At 42.3% G+C, this 25,538-nt stretch overlaps 1 protein-coding gene across 2 annotated transcripts in view; it reads left to right on the forward strand.

Annotated features, from left to right (window-relative positions):
* The window catches only part of SYT7 (synaptotagmin 7), a 431,166-nt gene that overhangs the window by 323,855 nt on the left and 81,773 nt on the right, over positions 1-25,538 (forward strand). For both annotated transcript variants that reach the window (XM_066583140.1, XM_066583141.1), the window contains one exon: positions 14,138-14,273. In XM_066583140.1, the coding sequence (XP_066439237.1) occupies positions 14,138-14,273 (136 nt within the window). The remainder of the gene's footprint in view (positions 1-14,137; positions 14,274-25,538) is intronic.

The raw sequence follows: 25,538 nt of genomic DNA on the forward strand, positions 1-25,538 counted from the left end.
AGTGCAGTACGAAGACCATATTCACTTAGAATGCATTAGTCCCTGGGCAAAGTGGGGCTTATAATCTTACTTCCTTGTTTTCTCGCTCTGGAGTGAGCATCACAAGAAGCCAATTAAATGTAAAATGTGATTAGGATATTGAAAGAAACATAAGTAACATAACAATATAGTATGTAACGCCGAAAAAAGACATATGTCTAACCTGTTCAGGCTATTACCCCCCAATGTTGATCCAGAGGAAGACAAAAAAAGAACTAATGAGATAGAAGCAAATCTTCCCCATTTAGGGCTCCAACCCACCAGCCATAGGTTTTCTTGTGATGCGAGAGTGAGTGAAAACGCATGATTATGAAACCAATGATTTTCAATGGTTTCATACTCATTCGCATTGTGTGCACTCAAGCCTCGCAGCGTTGAGAAAAACCTGCGCTATCGCCCATTGCTTTCAATGGGGCCAGTGGCAGCAGCGCTGGCCCCATTGAAAACATAGGGAGTACATCGCACTCCCCAGACACAGCTGTGACAGCTATGGCAGGGAATTCTTTCATCCCCGTGGGGACTGCAGGGATGAAGGATTCCCCTGTCACAGCTGTGGCAGAGGTCCGCGATGCTATGCCATTGCTTTCAATGGGGCCTTTGCTGCTGCCGCCCCATTGGAAGCAGTGGGTTGCAGGCAACCCCCTCAGCAATGATTTTCGGAGAAGGGCTTGAACTATAAGCCCTTCCCTAAAACTCATGCCTAGTTGTAAAAAAAAAAAAGTTAAAAATTACCTAGAAGAGCCATCCGATTCTTCTCTCCGGTCCCGACAGTCATCTTCTGTCTTCTGAGGCCGGGGATTGAAAAATCCTTGCCTCCAGAAAGCACTGCCTCTGATTGGCTCAGCACTGTGACCAATCAGAGGCAGCGCCCAGCTGTAATTGAATGACAGTTGAGCACTGCCTGTGATTGGTCACAGTGCTCAGCCAATCACAGGCAGAGTTAAGCCATTCATTGAATTCAAAAATTTACAAAAATTCGATTCAATAGGTTCATCGAGTTCTGGTTAAAAGTTTGGTTTAGTCCGAATTAGATCGAACCAAATCGAAAAGTCACCAAAACCCTGTTTTTAAGGCAAAGTTAGTAAAGAAGAAGAAAAAAGACATAAAATAAAGAGAGAAGAGAAAAATAAGAAAACAAGATGGAAGACGAACAGGGAAAATGAAGACTAAAAAGATGAAAAGAAAGAGAGAGAGGGAAAAGAAAGAAATAAAACAAAAAAGAAAAATTGTTAATCCGCGTATACAAGCAGGTAGGAACTATTAGGGGTTGATCCAGGGAACAGTCTGAATGCCATTAGGGAGTCGGGAAGGAATTTTTTCCCCAAAAGGGCTAATTGGCTTCTGCTCTTGGGTTTTTTTTTTAGCCTTCCTCTGGATCAACAACACAGGAGGATAGACAGGCTGGACTAGATGGACATTGTCTTCATTCGGCCTTACGAACTATGTTACTATGTTAGGAAGAAAAAGCCATTTTAGTAGGTTCAGCTGAGATAGACTGCGCGGGGTTCAGTTTCGCACGAAACCAAACTTTAAGCAAAGTTTGACCTGAAACGGGATTTATATTCAATAGTTGAATATGAAGGAGACATCCAGAAAAAGCAACATTGAAACGTGCGTGTGACTAGTTTGCCATCCTCATATGTATTATGTTGAATTTGTATTTATGGATGTTTTCTGGTACTCCTTAATATAGTTTCCTGCCTATTTAACTATCTTTGTACCTTATTATTTGCATCAGTACCTCCTTGCTATGTATGTTATGCTTACATAGTGTTCCCTAGCTCTTTGTACTGCTGAAATGTATCTTTGTGGCCTCCATTTCATTGTGTGATGCTCCTCATATGTATGGACATTAGAGATGAGCGAGCGTTCTCGGAAAAGCACTACTCGCTCGAGTAATTGGTTTTATCCGAGTATCGCTGTGCTCGGGTCTGAAGATTCGGGTGCCGGCACGGAGCGGGGAGCTGCAGGGGAGAGCGGGGAGGAACGGAGGTAAGATCTTTCTCTCCCTCTCTCCCGCCCGCTCTCCCCTGCTCCCTGCTGCGACTCACCTGTCAGCCGCAGCGGCACCCGAATCTTCAGACCCGAGCACAGCGATACTCGGATAAAGCAAATTACTCGAGCGAGTAGTGCTTTTCCGAGTACACTCGCTCATCTCTAATGGACATATATCCGAAAAAAATGATTATTGATTGATATTTATTTGAACTTTGTTCCAGTCTGTAGTTCTAGTTATTACTATGATCAAGTTAAAGTGGTTAGCTCTGCTAGCCATTATCCATCCAGGGCATATGTCTACATGATGTATGGATGTTCTTCCTCTGTTTGGATTGATATCTACTGGATACTTGGATTTCTTTCAATACTTTGTTCTGCGTCCTAATCAGTAGATTTAGATGGGACATGGTGTGAGATGAAAAGTAAAGGGATGGCATTGGTAGTTTGATCTTAGAAACAGGCACTACTGCTAAAAAGTCAGCTAAATGTTGGGGGTTTGGTGTCTAATTGCCTCCAGCACTTACAATAAGTTCCCTCTACAATTGTTCACATGATCCCCGTGGCTCCATGAGCCTCTAAAGCAGCTATTTTGGGGGATGAAGGGTCATTGTGCAGCTAATCAAAGACATGCTCTGGGGTACTGGATGTTAAGTCAATAGGGGTTCCATGGGCAATTGGCAGGTGAGTAGTGCTGTTAGTACCCTATTACATGCATGATGACGATAGAGTATACTTTGATGCTATCTTGCTCTGCTTTCGACATTTATTCCCCTTACCTGGGTTAATTTAGTGCTTTTAAAATTGAACTTTATAGACTTTATAGCTGGGAAATGTTCATTTGATATTGTTACATCTGAGCCGGATGCCAAAACACATTGTCCGGATTAAACATAATAGTTGTCCCGAAAAGGACGGATATAGACGCAATATAAGAACCTGGAGAACAAAACTGACAATAATAGAACTAAACAATGGAGAAGGGAAATCTTACCCTATCTACCTGATATGTGGAAAAATGCTGCCTAAAAGCAGAATGATCGCGCCGATAAGGGCAGCCCCACATCAGGAACCTTGGAGCCATCAGATGAAAAAGGTGGTAATAAATGTCAGATGTTAATAACAATATTACCAACAGTTAAGAAAGCTAGTGAAAAAACAGAAATATAAATATAGACACCGGTGACTGGCAAATGGAGACTGGACCAGAACTGAACACTCAGAGGAATAACAGGTTTCCTCTGAGAGGAGGGGCCAGAATTTATTAAAGGTTGATTGGCCGACTGGAGAACTGATCTTCCTGCCGACCAATCAATCCCCACAGAAGCAGGACCAGTATCAACACATCAGCACCAGGTGCCGAATGACGCATGCACCGACTCCGCAATCACATGGGCCGGTTGTGAGTCAGCCTGGACCCCTTTCCGTATAACACCTATTCTGCTTCAAGAGTATATAGTAGAGCATCATATTATATACAAGATACAACACTGGAGATTGAACCTGAAACTGACAAGGGTAAATTTCTATGTTGATCTAAGAATTTCTACTATATGTTCCTTCTAAGGATCTTATTGACCTTGAATATTTGACCTTGAGTTAAGCAAGGGGCTTTTGCTGTATTTTCTTCGCCTTTGCAGTCATCCCCGCTAGTGCCAGCAGCCTTATTCGGATATCTGCAACCAGTGTATCTCCAGCTGTTATGAAGCTGCACATTATAGTATGTCCTGCCGGCCACAGGGCTTGCAGTTTAGCAGCAGCTGGAGAGTCACAGGTTGCCTAAGCCTGCTTTCATTAGCAATATTAGCCTTGTACGTTTCTATTCATGAGTGAGCCCGTAGCATTCCTGTACTGCGTATATCACTTAGCTCTAAACCTGTGTAGTATATTTATTCCATAGCCCTCTTCATACCAGACAATCGACTATAAGAGCATAGTAAAAGGCCCATTGGCTATGCTGAGAAAGCTGTAAGCTGCTTTTTTGTAACAAAAGCCTGATAGCATTCAGCAGCTGCCGCTCAAGACCCGGGAGACAATGTGAACATGTTCGTCAGCAAAAATCCACCGAGGAAACCAGAATTTTTTTTTCCCATCCATTTCTAACTGGGAAATAAAAAAAAATACATGTGCAAAGCCCAAGGGGGTTGTCTGGGCCGGCGGAACGCGGACGGCTGTCCAATTTACTGAGCACAACATTTGCGAGATAACAGTCGTTAGCTTGCAGAAATGGCCGTGTCACGGAGCCACAACGTGCCTCGCTAATTTGTGTTTTAGGAGTATCCAGTAATTACATCGTACTTAATCTCATTTATGTTTAAATATAGCCGTAGAAAGCATTATCGTGTTTAGGGCTGCGAGAGGCAAACTCTATTCTTGGCATCTCATTCAACGTACACAGCTGGCGGGAGATGCTCACAGGTGCCTGACAGGACAGACAATAAAGGCGTAAGGGAAGAGCGCAAGAGGACAAATTACTGGTTTACTTAATGTGAGATGTGACACACTAAACAAACTCAAAATGTTATGTTTTACAGTCCACATAGAGATTTAGAGACGATTGAATGTGTCCGATGATACACAACTATGTAAAGTAATTAGTACTAGAGAGGACAGAATGCGGTTACAAATGGATCTGGAGAAGTTGGGCAGAAAAGTGGCAAATGGGGTTTAGCACTGATAAATGTAAGGTTCTGCACATGGGCAGGGAGAGACGTGTCACCATTACACACTAAATGGCAAACCACTGGGGAATGCTGACCTGGAAAAGACTTGGGGATTTTAGTTAAGTGTAGGCTTACCTGGAGCAATCAGTGTCAGGCAGCTGCTGCAAAGGCAAATAGGATCATGGGGTGCATCAAAAGAGGTCTAGGGGAACATGATGAGAACATTGTTCTTCCTCTTTACAGGTCACTGATCAGACCACACAGGGAATATTGTGGACAGTTTTGGGCACCGGTACTCAAGAAGGACATATCAGAGCTTGAGCGGGTACAAAGGCGGGCAACTAAAGTAATAGGGGGAATGGGCGGACTACAATACCCAGAGAGGTTATCAAAATTGGGATTATTTAGTTTAGAAAAAAGATGGCTGAGGGGCATCTTAATAGCCATGTTAAAAATATATATATATCTATATATTTATATATATAGATATATATATACACACATATATTTCACATCATCTATGTATACCCAGGACTGTGACTGTAACAAGAGGGCGTCCTCTACGTCTAGAGGAAAAGTTTCTACACCAACATAGAAGGGTAATTAACATCTTTACTGTAAGAGCAGTGAGACTATGTAACTCTCTGCCTGAGAACTTGGTGATGGTGGACTCGATAAAAGAGAACAAGATGGGCCTGGACGTCTTTCTTGATAAGGACCATATAATATGTTATAGTCACTAATAACTTCAGAAGGGTCGGTGATCCAGGGATTATTTTGATTTCCAGATTGGAGTTAGGAAGGAATTTTTTCCTTAAATTGAGAAAAATTAACTTCCACCTCATTGGGATTTTGGACTTTCTCTGGATCAACATTGCAGGATAATAGGCTGAACTGGATGGGCATATGTCTTTGTTCAGCCTTACATACTATGCCACTATGTTACTATGTTTGCATGCTGATATCGCTGGTCACACAAAAAGGTTATTTGGGTTCAAAGAAAATTCTGGAACACCTCGAGTACAACACTAATCCACCACAAAAACTCGGCTTCCCATGTGCTTGTTTATAATAGACTGCTGTGGGAGACATGATACTAGTAGCGTGACATTTGATTGTTGCCACTAATTGGCTGCAGTGGTCACATGCCAGCCAATTCTAGACAAGAATCAGGAAATCACTGCAGCTCATGCAGTGGACCAGCCAAAAGTGTCACTTTTTAAACTATTTTGTGCCCTTTCTTTACATGGGCGCCATGTAATTCTTAATTCCCCCTCTGATGGAGCTGCAGGACAATCCAAAATTGCTTTGGGTTACCCTGCTGATCACACTTTATCGCTGGGGGTCTCAGCAACAGAGTACCATTTGATCATCATCTTTTTTAGGGGTCCTGATAATAAAAAACGATTGTTCAAAATGGGCAACCACTTTAGCCCATAAGGCCAGACACAGATGGGCATGTAGCTCAGGCACAAAATTGGCTATTGAACATACGGTATAAAATGAATGAAAACTCTTCAATTTGTCTATTTGCCAAACTAAGCTTCATGTTTAAATTATCACTGTGTCCAAATATACAGTTGCAATGAAAATTATTCACCTCCCCTATTGCAAATTAGGTTTATTTGCCAAATTTACTAATTTTCAGCTGTTTGCAAAAAAAAAGCCAATCAAAGGAGCAATTTAAATAGTTAAACAAAACTAACAATGCTTTTACATCTGCGTTTGGCATTCCGCTTTCCTGCTCCATTCGGGGTGTAGGAAAGGCGAATTTCCGTGGACGGACAGTTCCGTCTCTCAGGACATCACCAAACAGTGGCTGGACTTGGCAAAAGAAGAAGCCATCACCGGCGGCCACCAGATTCCTGAGGAGGCAGGTGGTCAAAAACCCTCGAGTGACTGCAAAAGACCTGCAGCAAGATTCGGCGGCAGTGGGCACTGCGGTTTCCATTTGCACAGTAAGTTGCATACTAAATGTTGAAGGTCTTCATGTCCAAACTCTAAGATGTATAGTATACCATCCCCAAAACACAAGAAAAGTCTGCTCCATTATGCTCAAAACCATATAAGTAAGCCACAGAAGTTTTGGGATTTTCTTCTGTGGAGCAATCTACCAAAATTGGAACTTTTTGGGTTTATAGATTAGTTGGACGAGGAAGAATGAAGAATTCAATGAAAAGAACACCCTGCCTACAGTGAAGCATGGCGGCGGCTCGGTGATGCACTAGGGCTGTGTTGCTTCCTCTGGGATTGGAAGCCTATAGTATGTGGAGGACAAGATGGATTTCAGGAAGTATTAGTAAATTCTAGGAGAATTTCGGGCGGCATTGGACCTTCCAATAGGACAACAATTCCAACCATACCTCAAAGTCCACCTTGGTTTGCGACTTAGTCCTGGAAGGTTCTGGAGAGGCTGTCACAGTTGCCTGACTTGAAACCCATAGAAAATATTTGATAGCATGTGAAGAAGACGGTTGCAGCACACAAAACCAAGAATATTAGTGACCTGGAGGCCATTGCCCATGAGGAACGGACTAAGATTCCTCAGGAACGCTGTCAGAAGCTGCTGTCTGGCTGTGTATCACATTTGCAGCAGGTCATAACAGGGGTTGAATAATTCTGAGACTGCAGTAGTTATTAAAAGTGGCATTTTGTGTTGAATTCGGAGAAACCTCTTATTAGCTGTCTTGAAATTGTTCTTGTTTTATTGCGTTTTGCAAAAAGCTGAAATTTTGTAAATTTGGCAAATAATCCTAATTTGCCATGGAGGTTGAATCATTTTGGTTGCTACTGTAAATTGTAGGTAACTGTAGTCTATAAAGCACACTGTAGTGGTCACAGAGGGGAGTGCCAAGAAGGCGCACCTCATGCTATAGTTTCACCTGTGCTGCCCTTTCTGAAGTATAGTGCAGGTCTCACCAACAGTGCGAAATCAAATAATCGCAGTATGTCCTATATCTGGGTGATTCTACAGCGAGAACTGCCCATTATTGCTTATGGCAACGTGAAAACAAATCACATTACTCTCGCATGCCATCATTGCAAAGAGTTTTTTCAATTTTAACACTCGCAATTATTTTACATGCATGAAAAATAGAAGTAAATCTGATGCATATTGCTCAGTTTTTGCACAAAATACGTTGCACTTACTTGAAAATTGCATGTAAATGAGCCCTATATATAAGTGCAAAAGTATTGGTACCCCTGTGTAATGTACCTAATCTATTTCTCTAATTTCCTGGCGTCGTACAAACATGAAATTTGGCAGGACCATTCTTTAGGGTCCTAAATAGAAAAAGTAAAGGGGTCACAACTTGATTATTCAATGCTAAGTGCAAAAGTATTGGCACCCCTATGTAATTTAACTTCCCAGTGTCGTACAAACATAACATTTGACACAACCATTCTTTAGGTCCTAAACAGGAAAAGTAAAGGGGTCACAAGTCGATTATTCAATGCTAATTGCAAAAGTATTGGCACGCCTATGTAATGTAACTAATCTAATTCTCTAACTTACCGGTGTTGTACAAAAATGAAATTTGGCACGACCATTCTTTAGGTCCTAAATAGGAAAAGTAAAGGGGTCACAACTCGATTATTCAATGCTAATTGTAAAAGTAAGCGCACCCCTGTGTAATGTAACTTGCCAGTGTCATAGAAGTGTGAAATTTGGCAGGAGCATTCTTTAGGTCCTAAATACGAAACATAAAGGGGGTCACAACTTGATTATTCAATGCTAATTGCAAAAGTAAGTGCACCCCTTTGTATTGTAACTTTCCAGTGTTGTACAAGCGTGAAATTTGGTGTGAGCATTTTTTTAGGTCCTAAATGAGGAGAGTGGGAGGGGTGGCACATTCGGCAGAGGGACATCGGTAAATGCAGCCTGAGGAGAATCTAACGCTCCTCTGTGTGTATACATATTTTATTTTTTGGTTCCTCCAAATTAACCTTGAGTTCATAAAATACTAGCTGATATACCCAGCTTCATCCGAGTTAATTTGATACAGGTACACGTAAACACCTGTATCAAATTAACTCGGATGAAGCTGGGTATATCAGCTAGTATATACATATATAATTAGAAGACTTTCCTTATCTCAAAGCAAAACTGTGCTGCCAGCCCAAACCAAGGGGCACCTGCCTTTTCCCCCTCAGCTACATCAGCTATGGGGTTAATACCAGGCTATAATGGTTGTTAATATCTATATAACAGCAACGTTCGTAGTGCAAATGCATTAACAAATCATCTAATTGGTAAATAATAATGAAATCAGTGCGGTTCACCCACTTCTACTTACATGCTTATATACATTCGGAAAGAAAAAAGACAAAGACTGTTTTGTATGCAGACGACAACCAATCACTGAAATCTGCAGGGTGCTAATTAAGGCTTTGGCATTTACTAGGCAATATATTAGCATCATATCGTTGTCTTGTTATGTTGGTTCCCATGGTGTGTTTAGTAATACAGCTCTGCTGAGTGCCATACATACATGCTATATAACATATACTTCTGGATCAATTATGTTGTCCCAGATATAGTAATCCACACTATATATATAATATATATATATATATATATATATATATATATATATATATATATATATATATATATATATATATATATACAGATATGTCATATTCTTATACACATCGTCAGGGCATGCATAGCTGACTATATCTAGACATTATAGCTGTATGTGGTGTATTTATATAATAACATAGTACATAAGGCCAAAAAAAGTCACATGTCCAGTCCATCCAGTTCAGCCTATTACCCCCAATGTTGATCCAGAGGAAGGCAAAACAAAAAACAAAACAATAAGGTGGAAGCCAATTTTCCACATTTTAGGGAAAAAATTCCTTCCTGACTCCAATCTGGAGTTCATTTACCTCTATGTACCCGGACCACGTGATGCACTGCTGATTTATTCTGCAACTTTTATATTGACATATGAGGAGTAACATACATGAGTGTAGCATTGGTATCTGCTGATGCGCTGGGGTATACACGGGTTTACTAATGTGTGATGTACACATGCTGCATTTAGAGTTCATGCTACTGTAGACACTTTTAGTACTTACAGCCCCCTGCTAACAGCCATGGTAAGTATTGAATGCAGCATCTAAGTGGTTAAACAGCCACGATTGGAGTTATTTTCATGGGCATTGAGGGCAGCTGTCAGCTAGTCATGTGAATAAGCCCTCTAAGTGACGAATTCAGCTCCACTACTTCAATATATTGTTTCTATTGTTATGCAGCAAACAGACGTTCCATTTGAAATGACTAATTAGTCTTAATGAGTTCCAGATGTGGTCTTTTCCCAGCGAAATTACGCAGCATATTACGCACTTACTAGCATATTACACGCGCATTTGCGCACCGCCCATAGACTTCAATGGGAATCTTTGGTCACAAATGTGCAGCAAAATAGAGCATGCTGCAGGATTTTTTTTGCGCGACCGAAATGCATAGGAAATACGTGCATGTGAAGGAACCCATTGAAATCAATCAATTCTATTCTCTGCGTATTGCACGCAAATACGTCCGTGTGAATCTAGCTTAAGTATATGCAGGCACGCAGAAGAGCTGAATTTGTCACTTGGCGCTGTATTTCCTCGTTTTGTATAGAACCGCAGGCAAACATATTGTGCAATTTTTTTTACTTTAGAGTTAGGGCAGGGCTTTCTTTGCGTTAATACACTTTTCAAACATTGCAATCATGTTAGATTACAGTGCACTATGGCTCATTATTCGATATTGGCGGTGAAATCACCGGTGCACGGCTCATATTAGCAACAATAACCCGCAATACCACACTGCAATTTAATATGATAGCAAAGTGCAGTAATAAGCGGCATAAGCTCATGTCAAAAAAATCTCTATTCCTATAAGTACATGTATACAAGCCGAGCAATCAGTATCAGCTAGGCAATTAAGCAAATTAGCGATGAAGTGAAGTGCCTGCACGGTGGTGGTATGTGTGTGCTATGCGAATGGGAGAATGCTTCAAGGCTGAAATGTTCTGTACGTCCGATTGTGCGGCGAGGACTTTTTTAGCGTGTGTCTATGTCACATGTCTGCTTCTTTGTCCCCGATCCCTGCATTCCGCGCAGTTCATTCTGCCATTGACACTCTCTAATTGGGATATTTCTGCCTCTCTTTGCTGTGTTTTCCTTCGATTTGAACAGCTTGCGAATGCTAATTTATTATTCATAACGGCAAGACTGCTAATCCCTCCCTAAAAATCTAAATGTACTTACAAACCCCTCTAGACCGCTGATAACGCACATACTGGCCTAGTTTGCGCATCTCAAATGTAAATCTACCACCTCCCGGAGAGTAGAGCTCATAGAACCATCTTTAACTACCCCTCAATAGATATTTTTGTAACCATTGGCCTAGTTTCATGCAAAACCTGGAGAAGGAACATGTCAAAATCCCAAATATTCTACGAAGGCAATGAGTTGTGAAGGCCTAGTCAAGCCTTTTGGCCTACTATACCCTCCATATTAAATCTGTCTCTTATTTTGCAGCCTTGAATGTTGCTTATTCAATGTTAACATGTTTGTCTGCCGCTCTCTCCCTGTCCGCACTCTACCTCACCGGTACCACGCCGGTCATTGTATTCACTAACTTTATCCTCTCTCACACACAGCTGTCTGTGCATCTCCCCTTATTCCTCACCGCTTTAACCACCCCACCCACCCAACCCAACCCTTCCAACTTTTCTCATTCCCCGAGATTTCTAACAGGGCACAGATCCTTTTAGCCGCTGGCTTTGTGACTCACCAGTGCTGAATCCTAATTTTGTGTAACCCCATGTCTCTCTTTCTCTTCTTGTTCTGTATTCACTGTATAAGCTGGTCTTTTCTCAATGTGCTACTGCTCTGCATGCAGGGTCTGCCGCTTCTGTCCTTCTACCCTTTAAAATTAATGATGTCTCCGCTGACCTCTTCACCAGTGTTTAACCTCTGCTCCCTCACTTCACTCTTTTCCTTTCAGGGGGACTTTGGAACCCAAGAGACTTTCGCAAATTTGCAATCCAAAATTGAGTAATTTAACTGTACAAATAAATTATTTTTTCCTGATTCTGCATATATATGTATGCAAACACATATATATGACCTTTCAACTTTAGATACCTAAGGAAATGTGTTTTTTTTTTTAAGTTCCAGAGGCCTCACCTCGTGGTAGACCTTTCAATAAGATATTCATCACCAACAACATACATGCTTGGAGATTTAACTGGAACCACTGACTGCCTAGTTGTAGCTGAAGTAAATCACTGGCCAACAATAGACCTTTAGAATAAACCAAGGTCCACCATACAAATCCTCTACCATATGTTGCCAATGGCTAATTAGTACTCTAAATATTCATATTAGTAGAGTGATAAAATTCCGTATTTGCATACAATGGGTGGCTACATATTTTCCAGGATAAAAGAGACACCCCCTGATGCTTTCCGTCTCCATTCACTGAATGACTACCGCTCCCGTGGGAAAGCATAGGAGCCATAAGTCTTCTGATGACTGTCTTGCACTTATGTGCTTGATAGTCGTTCCATTTCACGCCTTCCAAAACCTTTACCTGCCCGTCTAAAGTTCGCCAAATTATCACAGTGGCTTATACTGAATTATAAATTTGGTGCATGTTTGGACAATTTTATCTTACGGTACACCACCATTAGACTCACTTTAAACCAATCCCCTTTGATGCCTGATCACGTCATCTTTCAGCTAAACAATGCCCATTTGCAGAGCAAGGAGTACAAAGTGTCTTAAATGCATAATCATTGTGGTACAAGACATCTACAATACATTTTTGGCCCAAGTGGATACATTTCTCTAAGGGCTTGTTCATATCAGCTTCGTTGGTTCCCCCATTTGGGTACCAGTTGTCATTTTCCTGATTCATAACGGAGCAGGAAAATGGAACCAAAAAATGAAGATGTGAATGAGTCCTTGAAGGTGCTTCGAAAAGTACAATCCATAATGAAGGAGATTTAGTGAGCTAAGAAATCTGGCATATTTGGCTTACTAAATCTCCTTCATTATGTTTTGTACTCTTCGAAACACCTTCAAAGACTTGTTCATATTGGCGTTCTTCGGTTTCATTTTCTTGCTCGATTATGAAGCAGGAAAACGGCAACCAGTGCCAAGATGGCGGATCAAAATGGCGTTGAAAGGATCCCATTGACTATAAAGGGGTCCGTTTTGGTTTTCGGCTATATTTCTGTCAGTTTACGGAACAAAATAGCGTAGCATGCTGCACTATTTTCTCTTGCCTTTTAAAAGAATTCGGCAACGGAGGCTCTGACACTGATGTGAATGAACCTTAAGGAAATTAAACAGTTGCCTGCCTGAAAAAGGAGGGGTAGTGTGGAAGGCTAATACAAGAATTGAGAGGTTTCCTCACCCCTGGAGATATAGAAAGTGTAGCTGTTCTACTACATTTAATTAATTGTTGCTTTAGACTTCTGCTGTGACTTCCTACTTGGGTAGAGAGATAGAGAGCTGCTTAACGTAGTGTCTGGACACAGAGCTGTCCATGTGGCTGCTGTAGAGTCCACAAGCTGTAAACGGAGAAGAAAAACTTTGTATGTAGTCCTCGTGTCAAGATTTAAGCAATCCAAAAAGTTTACAGATATAATAATACATGTCCTAAAGATGAAGATATGTTGTGAAATAAACCTTTTTACAGAGGAAATTTAGAGAGGCCAGTATGAGGCAATCTAGACACAATACATCAGTACAGATCTGATGTGGTATCTGACCTGCCGCATTGAACAGCTGAGCCTTCTGACTCCTAAATGGAACATAGGGAAACAAAAACCATGTTAAACTATGTGACTGAATAAACCCAATAGATAGAGCCAGCACAGGGCCACGGCATGGAAGCAGCCATATCCAGAAAAGCAACAAAGCCTCTGGGGTTTGTTATATCAGTACATCCCTGACAGTCAGTCATGTGTGCGTGACTGCCAGGGCAAAGACTGACATAACGAACCTTGACAGATTAGAAAAAAAGAGACAGAACATAAAAATACTCGCATTTCCCAAGAATCATCACTACAAATAATACATTATGCCTTTATGTTAAGATATTCGACATATCTCAGATATTCTGCACATTTCCCTCTCCAATGACCTAGAGATAAATTGGCTTTTAACTGTAAACATGAAATATCCTCGTATATATATTCTCCGTCCCTCGTTTCACGCAGCAAGGCCAGGCTTTCAATAAACATCTGCTAAATGTCACAGCATGTATAGCTTACTGACTGGTTTACTGCGGAAGATCAACTTGGGCAAACTCCAATACCCTCTCAGGATCAATGGCTGATACTGGCTTCCATTAATACACCTCCCAGGCCATGGCATGCAATTCCACTGCAACTTTTAACATATGTCCTCTTTTTTTCTTCTTTAAGATTACCAGCAGGTGCCAAAACTACAAATGCAACAGCGGTGCCGGGTCAAGCGCAATCGGAAGAAGGCGACAAAAAAGCAGATCAGCGCTCATCGGTGACAGACCTTGTGAATTCCCTGACCAGCGAGATGCTCATGGTGAGTATATTAGTTCTTGTAAGTTGGATACATACCCAAATCAAGTGATGGATTTACATCTCGGGAGACTTTTGGCGTCTTTGATTCTCCTGATCAAGTATGCCTCACCTTAAGCAATGCATAGCCTTCAAATGTTTGCCTGCTCTGTCCACTTCTTATAACATATAGTGCATTGAAAAGCCTTACTCTTTCCCCTTCTTGGGTATCTTCCTTGCACTCTAACAGATCTGTGCGTGCCTTATTAAAGGGGTTATTTGGGACTTTTATACTGATGACCTGTTCTCGGGATAGTTCACAAGAATCAGATCAGTAGAGGTCCAACTCTTGGCGCGTCATGATCCAGTTGTTTGAAGAGGCTAGGGCACTCCAACAAGCGCTCTGGTCTCTTCTTCAGCCTGTGGTATCACGTTTATCAGTCGCTTGGCCTTTGTGCAGTTCCATTCCATTCAAGTCAATGGAATTGAAATGCAATAACAGGCAGAGTTGCTGTACAATGTATGGGGCAGTATTGGTATACAATGAGGAGTCTGCAGAGTTCACCACCAGCTGATCAACGGTGGTGCTGAAAGTTGGACTCCCAGCAGTCTGATATTGATGACCAATCCTAAGGATAGTGTTAGGTTTGTGCAGGACATGTTGGTAACGTCTTACACAGACGAATGTATATACATCTCTACAAACAGGGATAATACAATATGTATATAAGGAACGCAAACGGAGACATGGAAAATTGACCCATGACCCTTTAATACAAGAGATATTTGTTTATTAGCAGAGCACTTGCCCTGATAAGGACAACCTCACGTCAGGAACCTAGCTCAACTCTGACTTTTTGTAGTTAGTGACAGGGAATAGTGGCAAAGGTTAGGTGACATGCAATATGTAAATGACCTCAGTAGTACAGGGAATAAGACATACAAACAGCCCAGGAGAAGTATCATTGTTGGCGTCCAACATCGAAATGACGGTGAGCAAGCGCCGCCATAAAGATTCCATGGGCCAGGGCTGGTGTAGGGATATCACCCCAGTCCCAATGCTCAGTCGCGGCTGGCATGTCTGATAGATAGGTCTAGAATATTTAAGTTCACATATTTAAGTTACATATGATCACATGACGTCCCGTGTATTCATATGTTAATATTTCCTTCATTGGGCTCCTTCCCCAAACTTTACCTCTAGAAACAGGCCTTCTGAGGTACGGCCCGCATTAACTCACCATGTTCCAGAGGTACCAAGAGTATGGAGGTCACCCTGAAAGTCTTCAGTGTGCCAGATTAATGTTGAATCAATAGGCAGCAACTGAAAAACAAAGTGGAGGGAGCTGATTTGTTCTTGGCATTCCTCCAGATAGTACGAAGCAGAAATAACATTGTGAAAAGTGGGAAAAAAGCTAAATAGAAAATATCTAAAATAAGGCCCTTGTAAAGTTAAAAAGACAAGACATTGCAGAAAACTCACTTAACATGGCTGAAGGAGTGTAGTAGGAGGTTATATACCTCTAGAAAACTGTGAGTGAGTATGTTAAGGTGCAACCTGACTTTCTTAAGATTAATCTTGTGAAAATTATGGATTTGCCGACTCATTAGACATTATTAGTAAAACAGTAATTGTACTAAAAAAATTGGTTATTTGGAGGTTAAGATCTCATTTTTGATGCCTATTGGTTGGAGCAGAAAATGTCACATCACAGCTCAATGGGTTTTCCTTATCAAAACACAGGATAGGTGATAAGTGCCTAATTCATGGGGGTCTGAGTGCCGGAACTTCCACCACTCACAAGAATGGAGTCATGAGTGTCCCCTTATGAACACAGCGGCGGTTATGTGTGCATAGTGCTGCTCCATTCCTCTCTATGGGACTGCCAGAGATAGCCAAAAGATTGTAGCACAATATATTTAGAGGGGCTGTCTAGTTACCGGACAACATTGCTGCAATAGCTCCAACTGTCTTAAAATATCAAACAGAGTAGCACTCACCCATCCTCTGCTGCAGGGATCCAGCCATCACTGCTGCCCCACAGTCCTCCCAGTGATTGCTGTGGAAGATGACATCACTGGAAGTCACCTGACCGCTGCAGCCAATCAGAAGCTGCAGCCTCTCTATTCTGAACTCATGGCGTCATGGTGCCCAAGATGTGAGCGGTGATGTCAGGAGACTGGGCAGTGATGCCACTACCTCTGATTGGCTACAGCACTTAGGTGACTTCTGCTGACGTCATCTTCCACAACAATCACTGGGAGGATGACAGGGCAACAGCACTAGATCCTTGTGGCTGGGATGGGTAAGTACTGCTCTGTTAGTTTGTTTTTTTAAGACAGATGGAGCTATTGCAGAAATGTTGACCGGTAAATGGAAAACCTATTTAACCTATTCGGGTTGCAAAAAGCAAAATGGTACTCCATGGTGGACATTGACTTTAAATCTTGTCCAGTCACATCATGCTAATTCTTTCACGAAGTCCTTAAAGAGTGCAAGTTATGGCTTCAGCCAAAGAGCTCAATCACAGCTATGATGACATGGTTGACGAACGTTGCCTTTTACATGGGTGACTTTCTCGTTACATGTTGCAGCTGGAATGACCTGATGCCATGGTGGTATGTTCTGTCAACCTTGTAGCATCGGCAACCTTGGCTGGTACCATCCGTACTGGCTTCAGGGTCATCTTACCCATGGAGTCCTCACCTAAATGCTGGTAGAGGTAGTAACATTTGCATTTTGAAGAATGAATAGAGAATAGATTTTTTTAAAGAGGTTTGCTCATCTATATGCACGGCAGAACTCATTAGGCAGATTAGAGATTTGCAGCAAATCAGAGCGATTTGCATAGAATTTTTAAAGATTCGCTCATCTCTGGTGGTCAGTAAAATCGAAGTGGAAGTGGAAGGGTAATTAGACAGAAGGGAGACGAAAACCTTAAAACAATAACACGCAATCCATCTTTTCCTGATATAACACTATTTCGAGAACAATGGCTGGCAGATAGTGTTTCTGCAGCATTGATAAAACAGATTAAATATCCCTGGGATGTGAAATCCAAACCAAGCAGTGGAAAAACTAAATGCATTCATTTTACCAGCAGCCACACAGAGAAGCATACGTGCCAGATCGTAGTAAGTAGCATTCTTCAAGGGTTCGCTAAGTGAGACACAGCAAAACTGAAAAGCTCCGGATTTCTTAACACCTTCAGATGAAAAACAACTAAATACGAACAACAGAAATATTAGCCACTGTATTTGTGGAGGCTGAGGCTTTGCTGGAGAATTTCCTTTTTTGTAGCGAAGGGTTAATGACCAAACTCTTAGAGTAACACAGGATGTAAGCCTAGAAGAAGACATATGTCCATCCATTCAGCCTTTTATCCTACAATGTTGATCCAGAGAAAGGCAAAACACCCCATGAGGAAGAAGCCAATTCTCGTTTTAGAGAAAAAATCCTTCCCGACTCCAGTCTGGCAATCAACATAATCCCTGGATCGCCGACCCTTCTGAAGTTATTAGTGACTATAACATATAATATTGTAACGCTCAAGAAAGATGTCCAGACCCCTCTTTTACTCTAGTGTGTTTGCCATGACCACATTCTCAGGCAGAGATCTCCATAGTCTTACTGCTCTTACAGTAAAGAACCCTCTTCTATGCCGATGTAGAAACCTCCTTTCCTCTAGACGTAGAGGCGCCCTCTTGTTACAGTCCTGGGTATAACTAGATGATGGGAGAGATCTCTGTATTGTCCCCTGATATATTTATACATAGTTATTAGGTCGCCCTTCAGCCAGCTTTTTTTCTAAACTAAATAACCCCGATTTTGATCCCCTTTCTGGGTATTGTAGCCCGCCCATTCTATTTATTGCTTTAGTTGCCCATATTTGAACCCACTCAAGTTCTGATATGTCCTCCTTGAGTACCGGTGCCCAAAACTGTCCACAAATTCCATGTGTGGTCTGACCAGTGACTTGTAAAGAGGAAGAACAATGTTCTCATCATGTGCCGCTAGACCTCTTTTAATGATCCTGTTTGCCTTGGCAGCAGCTGCCTGACATTGGTTGCTCCAGTTATGCTTACAGTTTGTTCGGTAATCCGAGACTGTACAAATTATATATCAAATTACATATCAAAACATCCGAAAAAAATGGTAAACATATTCTTGTACTTTATTTTAGCTTAAATATAATCATTTAGAAAATTATTTACTATATATATATATATATATATATATATTTTTTTTTTTTTTTTTTTTTTTTTAATCTTGACTTTTACCTTTTTTACACATTACCCCTACTAAAACAAAAAAAAACAGAAGAAATATCAGTGACAAAAAGTATTAAAAAACAGTCCTATATGTCACTAAAAAATGCAACAAAAATAATTTTGGCGGCCCAGGAAAGAAAAATAGAGCCATTAACCCTTTGCAATCCAATTTTGGATGCATGGTTTCCTAGGGATCTTTCTCTTTCTGCCATTATACAATGGTGCCATCTGCTGGCTTGTGTCAATACTGCGGTATGTGACATGCTGGAGAGGCCCCCCGACAACAGAGCAGCCAGTAATCTACAGTAAGAATACCCTGCCAGATGTCTTCTAACATCAGAGCTGTACAGCCTTCAATCAGAATGTCTTTAGACGTCAGACAGTGGATTGGAAAGAGTTAAACCACCACATGGGTGATCCTTAACACTCTGGTCTTTAAGGAGTTAAGCCTATTTGAGACCCAATGCAGTATTTGTAACACCCCCATTCCCCCAACCACCATGCATCATGTATAGTACTGGAGTCCTCATATGGGATCTCGGACCTGCTGAAGCATCAGGGCTCTTGTCCCATCTCTGCATCCCATATAATTATGTCCTTCCTTCTCTATGTTTCAAGGAGTTATAGAATGGTCAAGTCAATTTCAGCCACGGTCATGGCTAGATGTAAGTTCTGACTTCTCCTAAGCACATTCGGAGAATCCCAAGACTTAGCGTTTATGTAGGGTGTGATACGAAAAAGGACTCTGACACAATAAATGAATCTCAAAATGTCAAATCCCATGTAATATTCATCCCATAAGCCAAGAGTTTACTCATGACACATCTGCATTCTGGCTCTATCTGGCAGTATTAATTCTGAAATGCCCTCTTCATTGATTGACATTGGTTCATTCTATCAAGACAGCACGGACTAGCACATACATCCTTACCCTTTCTTCTACCTTCTTCACGTGACTTCAGCTTACCTTTGTAGACTTACATAGATGGAAGCTGATTACTTCCATCCTTATTATACGGGAACCCTACAATTCAGTTATTACCCATTGTGTGCCGTCTTCTTGTATAGACTCTGTAGTGCCGTTGACGTTCTCCCCGTTTCTCAAGGAACAGGTTCAGTGGAGCAGTGTAGGGGTAGTGAAATGGAAATTCTGAGTGTTATTCCATGTGACAGCCCCCAGCGGGGAGACCCAGTGGCCGGCAGTGAATGAAACATTACTATAGATACAGGAAAAGTAAGAGTTCAACGGAAAGGAGAACATCCTCCTATCCACAGGGGGTTTGTGGTCATACTCTTCTGCTGACCACAAACATCAATAAGCTAATGGCCAAGAACAGACTTAGCCATTCTTCTGCCAATCATCCGAACACGTCAAGGAACCCAAGTGAACATGAACCCATTCTTCTTACTATTTGCAACAAATCTTCATTTCAGGCATTAGATTTCTTGAAATGAAGTCTGCTGCTTTCAGATACGCGTCTATTAGCTTTGTGTAACCCAGAAGATGACAGAAAGGGGAGAGGAAAGCTCATTGCTGGATAGTTTAACTCATTAACTCTGAGACACTGAAACTGATTATAAAGAAATGGGTCTCATAGGAGCCAACGGAGATGGAAGTCGTCTTCTATTACTTGGCTGTGGAATAAGCATGATTGCATTGCAAGGTACAGGTGCTTCATGACATTCTACTAACATCAAGGATGAACACAGTGGTGGGGCAGATCATTAGCTCTCTGCATAGATATTCCGTTTAATGCACTTTACAATGAAGTGCTACTATAATGAAGCATCTCATACTGGGTTATGAGGGCTGAGGAACTCAAGCAGAGTCTACTTAAAAATAAATGAAACTCAATAATGTTGATATAGAGAGTTAGACTGATTGCTGCGTGGCCTTTAAATTATGCAATGTATAGCTTATTTCCTCAAACAGCCTCCATAACACTGTCCAAGACTTAAGAGAGTACCAGATCCAATTAGGCTAGGGTTACACAGCAACTCTGACAACAACATAGAAGATCGTCGTGTAGCGCCTCAACATTATACCACCATTGAACGCAATTAAGTCACGGTGCAGGTTACAGGCTGCAAGGTTTCAATGTTGCGATCCCGGTAATCTGCAATCGAGACCATGATATCATGCCAACCTGCAGTGACCCACAATGTGACTGCCTGTGTGGTATACTGGGTGAAATTTAGGATGGATGATTCTTTGCTCCATGGTGCCCATTACAGTGAAGTCACTCCCCAACCAGCTACTCAGAAAGTAAATTAGGGGGTGATGGTGAAGGGCTTGTTTCTGCTCCCTGGTTTGGTGGTATGATATAGTGCAAACCCAAATAAAAGAGTCTAGATAGTTACGATAAGGGAAAACAGCTCAACTCACTTTTACTTGGTTGGTTCAACATCCAGGTGAATCTTAATAATCCAATTACAGTCCAGTCCTGATGGTGGTGGCTTAAGTGCTTGCTACCTTGGTGCTCTGTATTGCCTATTGTGAGTTTTTTTTCATCACAGGCCTGGAGTCTGTAGCCTTTCCTGTAGACCAAATCTTGAGGTTGATGTGAGTAACTCATCCCTATAGTCAGAGTAACGTTTTTACACTAGACACTCTGCCTTTCTGAACCTTTTCACATAACTACAGAAACTTTTCGTCTGAGTAGTCAGTTACTCGGAAAAAGCGGTGCTCGGGTCCAAAAACACCCGAACTGAGTACGTTCGCTCATTTCTAGTTAGTACAAATTAAATTCAAGGGCAGTGCAATTTTTGGTTCCACAATCCCCTGTTGTTACCAAAATTGCCACGTAGCCCTAGACTAAGGAAGTCTAAGGGCTTAAACACATGGGCGTGATTTAGTCCCAATTTGTGGCTGTGAAAACCATGAAAAACGGGAGAAAATGAAGCCATTGGTTTCCAAGGTTTTGTTTTCACTATTGGGATTCTCATGCGTTAACCCTTTCCAATCCAATTTGTATCCTGGTTTTCCTAGGAGGCTTACTCTTTTTCTGCCGTTATACAACAGCACTATCTGCTGGCTAAAGCCAGTACTGCATGATGTGACACGTTGGATAGGCTCCAACAGCAGGAATGCTGGCAATATACAGCAAGAGAACCCCGACGGACGTCCTGCAACATCGGAGCTGTACAGCCTTAAATCATAATGTCTTTAGACGTCAGACAGTGGATTGGAAAGGGTTAACACTATGCTCGAGAAAAGATGGGACTTGCCCTATCGTTCTCGCACATAGAAAAACTAAGTTGACATATCTCCCCACTTTTCTTTTCAAACTCGCGTGCAAAAGCACAGAATATTTAAAACAAAACTTGGTTCATGTGCTAATACACTCTGTAGAAGCAAGCAGATTAGTGCATGCACCCATCTGTTAAAGCCCTAAGTGAGTCACTGGCACAACTATATCTATTTCTACCATAGACTTAAAGGAGTTGTCTCATCAAAGCCAACTTCAAGAATGTAGCCCTAATGCATCCCGAAGTGTGGGCAGTAGAGGATGCGTATGCACACCTCTCCTCCATTCACTTCAGTTGGACCCCCTAGGATAGCCAAGCATTTGAATAGGCTTTCTCCGGCAGTCCTATTGAAGTGAATGGAGCAGAGAACACGTGTCCTCCTCTGTCCACACTTTGGGACACACTAGTGTCTTGATATGAGTTTTGGCGAAACAACCTCACCAAGTGGAGAGAGCCATGTGCATGCGCAACCACCTCTTCTAACTGAAAGGGAGGAAAAATTACAAACTTTGTTGAGGGGGATCAATGAGCGGAACAGGTTACCACAGGAGGTGGTGAGTTCTCCTTCAATCGAAGTCTTCAAACAAAGCCTGGACAAATATCTGTCTGGGATGACTTAGTGAATCCTGCACTGAGCAGGGGGTTGGACCCGATGACCTTGGAGGTCCCTTCCAACTCTACCATTCAAGTTGTGATATGGCTCGAGAATTAGCTTCTACAAGGTTCTGCATCTAAGCAGTGACATACAGCAGAGAATCACCATCAGTCACATTATTTCCAAGTTGAGTCAGTCCATGAAACCTCCAATTATCCCTTCTACCTCCTCTAGTCTCTGAGTCATATTTCATCAAAGTTTAATAGGTTTCCTGCTACGGTTTAGTCCAGCATCGGCTCCGACTTGCCTATTTAAATAACCCACGGCTTCAGTAATTGATGATATACCGCTCTACACGGTACACTGTTTTATGGCTACGGTATTCTATAGAGTTAATTACGTGAGAGGAACATGTATAGCCTAGCAGCGCCTTCCACATGTATTGTACTACGGTATTATGTTTGTTTTATATCATGTTTCCTATATTTGCGTTGAATCGAATGATAGAAGGACTTTGATACATAATTAACTTTTATTGCCCGTAGACATATTAAGTCAATATTTGCTGAAAAACAAGAATACTATTGAATGTACTACATCATCACTATTATGGGCTTCTTCTTTTAATATCTGCATGTTTGCATCATTTATAGTCTAGTGCGCTGCCTGGTAATAGCTCGCGGGACGTTATGTAGATATTGAGTCAGCACAGCAATATCCCGGCTTAGTAACTGCCTATCAATACCTTTATAGCCTCACAACCTATCCGATTCTTATTCCACTGGCACAGAAATGGGAATATATGGCTGGCATGGCCGAGGAAAGCAAATATACTTAAAATAATCAGTGTAACATGACATCAACATTTATTGCTGGCGGGGCTGAATTTATGAAAAGGAAACATGAGCCCTGGTGACTGGGTTGCATGGATTTTCTCTCTGCTCATCTTTTCCAAAGTATGTTTTATAAGTTCTTAACCACTTCCCTGCTTTAGAAAGTGAGCAATTAAAGAGGCTGAAAAAAAGAACACATCTGGACCTCTTTGCGCTAAATAGCCTTTTAAATGAGGGTAAGGGTGTGAACTGGTCTTGCGTGCGCAAAAGTTACAGTAATATATATGCTTTCAATGGGCAGAGGAAAGTAAGTGTACCTGTGTGGCTTCAACAGATGAGTGTGTAATGTAATACACTCACTGCAGCGCAATTTTTTAGCACAGTGAACAAGTGTATTTATTAGAGATGAGCGAGCACCAAAATGCTCGGGTGCTCGTTACTCGGGATGAAATTATCGCGATGCTCGAGGGTTCGTTTCGAGTAACGAACCCCATTGAAGTCAATGGGCGACTCGAGCATTTTTGTATTTCGCCGATGCTCGCTAAGGTTTCCATTTGTGAAAATCTGGGCAATTCAAGAAAGTGATGGGAACGACACAGCAACGGATAGGGCAGGCGAGGGGCTACATGGTGGGCTGCATCTCAAGTTCCCAGGTCCCACTATTAAGCCACAATAGCGGCAAGAGTGGGCCCCCCCCCCCTCCCAAAAACTTTTACTTCTGAAAAGCCCTCATTAGCAATGCACACCTTAGCTAAGCACCACACTACCTCCAACAAAGCACAATCACTGCCTGCATGACACTCCGCTGCCACTTCTCCTGGGTTACATGCTGCCCAACCCCCCCCCCACGACCCAGTGTCCACAGCGCACACCAAAGTGTCCCTGCGCAGCCTTCAGCTGCAATCATGCCACACCACCCTCATGTCTATTTATAAGTGTGTCTGCCATGAGGAGGAACCGCAGGCACACACTGCAGAGGGTTGGCACGGCAAGGCAGTGACCCTCTTTAAAATGGGCGGGGCGATAGCCCACAATGCTGTACAGAAGCAATGAGAAATATAATCCTGTGCCACCGCCATCAGGAGCTGCACACATGGGCATAGCAATGGGGAACCTATGTGCCACACACTATTCATTCTGTCAAGGTGTCTGCATGCCCCAGTCAGACCGCAGTTTTTTATAAATAGTCACAGGCAGGTACAACTCCGCAATGGGAATTCCGTGTGCACCCACAGCATGGGTGGATCCCTGGAACCCACCGGCTGTACATTAATGTATCCCATTGCAGTGCCCATCACAGCTGAGGTAACGTCCGATTAAATGCAGGTGGGCTTCGGCCCACACTACATGCCCCAACCTGACCGGGGTTTTTAATTCATAGACACAGGCAGGTACAACTCCCTATTGTGAAGTCCGTGTGGACCCACAGCATGGGTGGGTGCCAGGAAGCCACCGGCGGTATATAAATATATCCCATTGCATTGCCCATCACAGCTGAGGTAATGTCATGTTTAATGCAGGTGGGCTTCGGCCCACACTGCATGCCCCAGTCAGACTCGGGTTCTTTAGAAGTGGACACATGCTGTTACAACTCCCTGTGGACCCACAGCATGGGTGGCTCCCTGGAACCCACCGGCTGTACATACATGTATCCCATTGCCGTGCCCATCACAGCTGAGGTAACGTCCGATTAAATGCAGGTGGGCTTCGGCCCACAATGCATGCCCCAGTCAGACTGGGGTTCTTTAGAAGTGGACACATGCAGTTACAACTCCGTGTGGACCGACAGCATGGGTGGGTGCCAGGAAGCCACCGGCGGTACATAAATGTATCCCATTACATTGCCCATCACAGCTGAGGTAATGTCATGTTTAATGCAGGTGGGCTTCGGCCCACACTGCATGCCCCAGTCAGACTGGGGTTCTTTAGAAGTGGACACATGCAGTTACAACTCCCTGTGGACCCACAGCATGGGTGGCTCCCTGGAACCCACCGACGGTACATAAATGTATCCCATTGCCGTGCCCATCACAGCTGAGGTAACGTCAGCTTTAATGCAGGTGGGCAAAAAATTAATTGGATTACACTGTAGGCGAGGGCCCCCAAAAATTGGTGTACCAACAGTACTAATGTACGTCAGAAAAATTGCCCATGCCCAACCAAGAGGGCAGGTGAAACCCATTAATCGCTTTGGTTAATGTGGCTTAATTTGTAACTAGGCCTGGAGGCAGCCCAGTTAAAATAAAAATTGGTTCAGGTGAAAGTTTCAACGCTTTAATGAGCATTGAAACGTATAAAAATTGTTTACAAAAATTATATGACTGAGCCTTGTGGGCCTAAG

Source organism: Eleutherodactylus coqui, chromosome 11, assembly GCF_035609145.1.
Source record: "Eleutherodactylus coqui strain aEleCoq1 chromosome 11, aEleCoq1.hap1, whole genome shotgun sequence".
Taxonomy (NCBI): domain Eukaryota; kingdom Metazoa; phylum Chordata; class Amphibia; order Anura; family Eleutherodactylidae; genus Eleutherodactylus; species Eleutherodactylus coqui.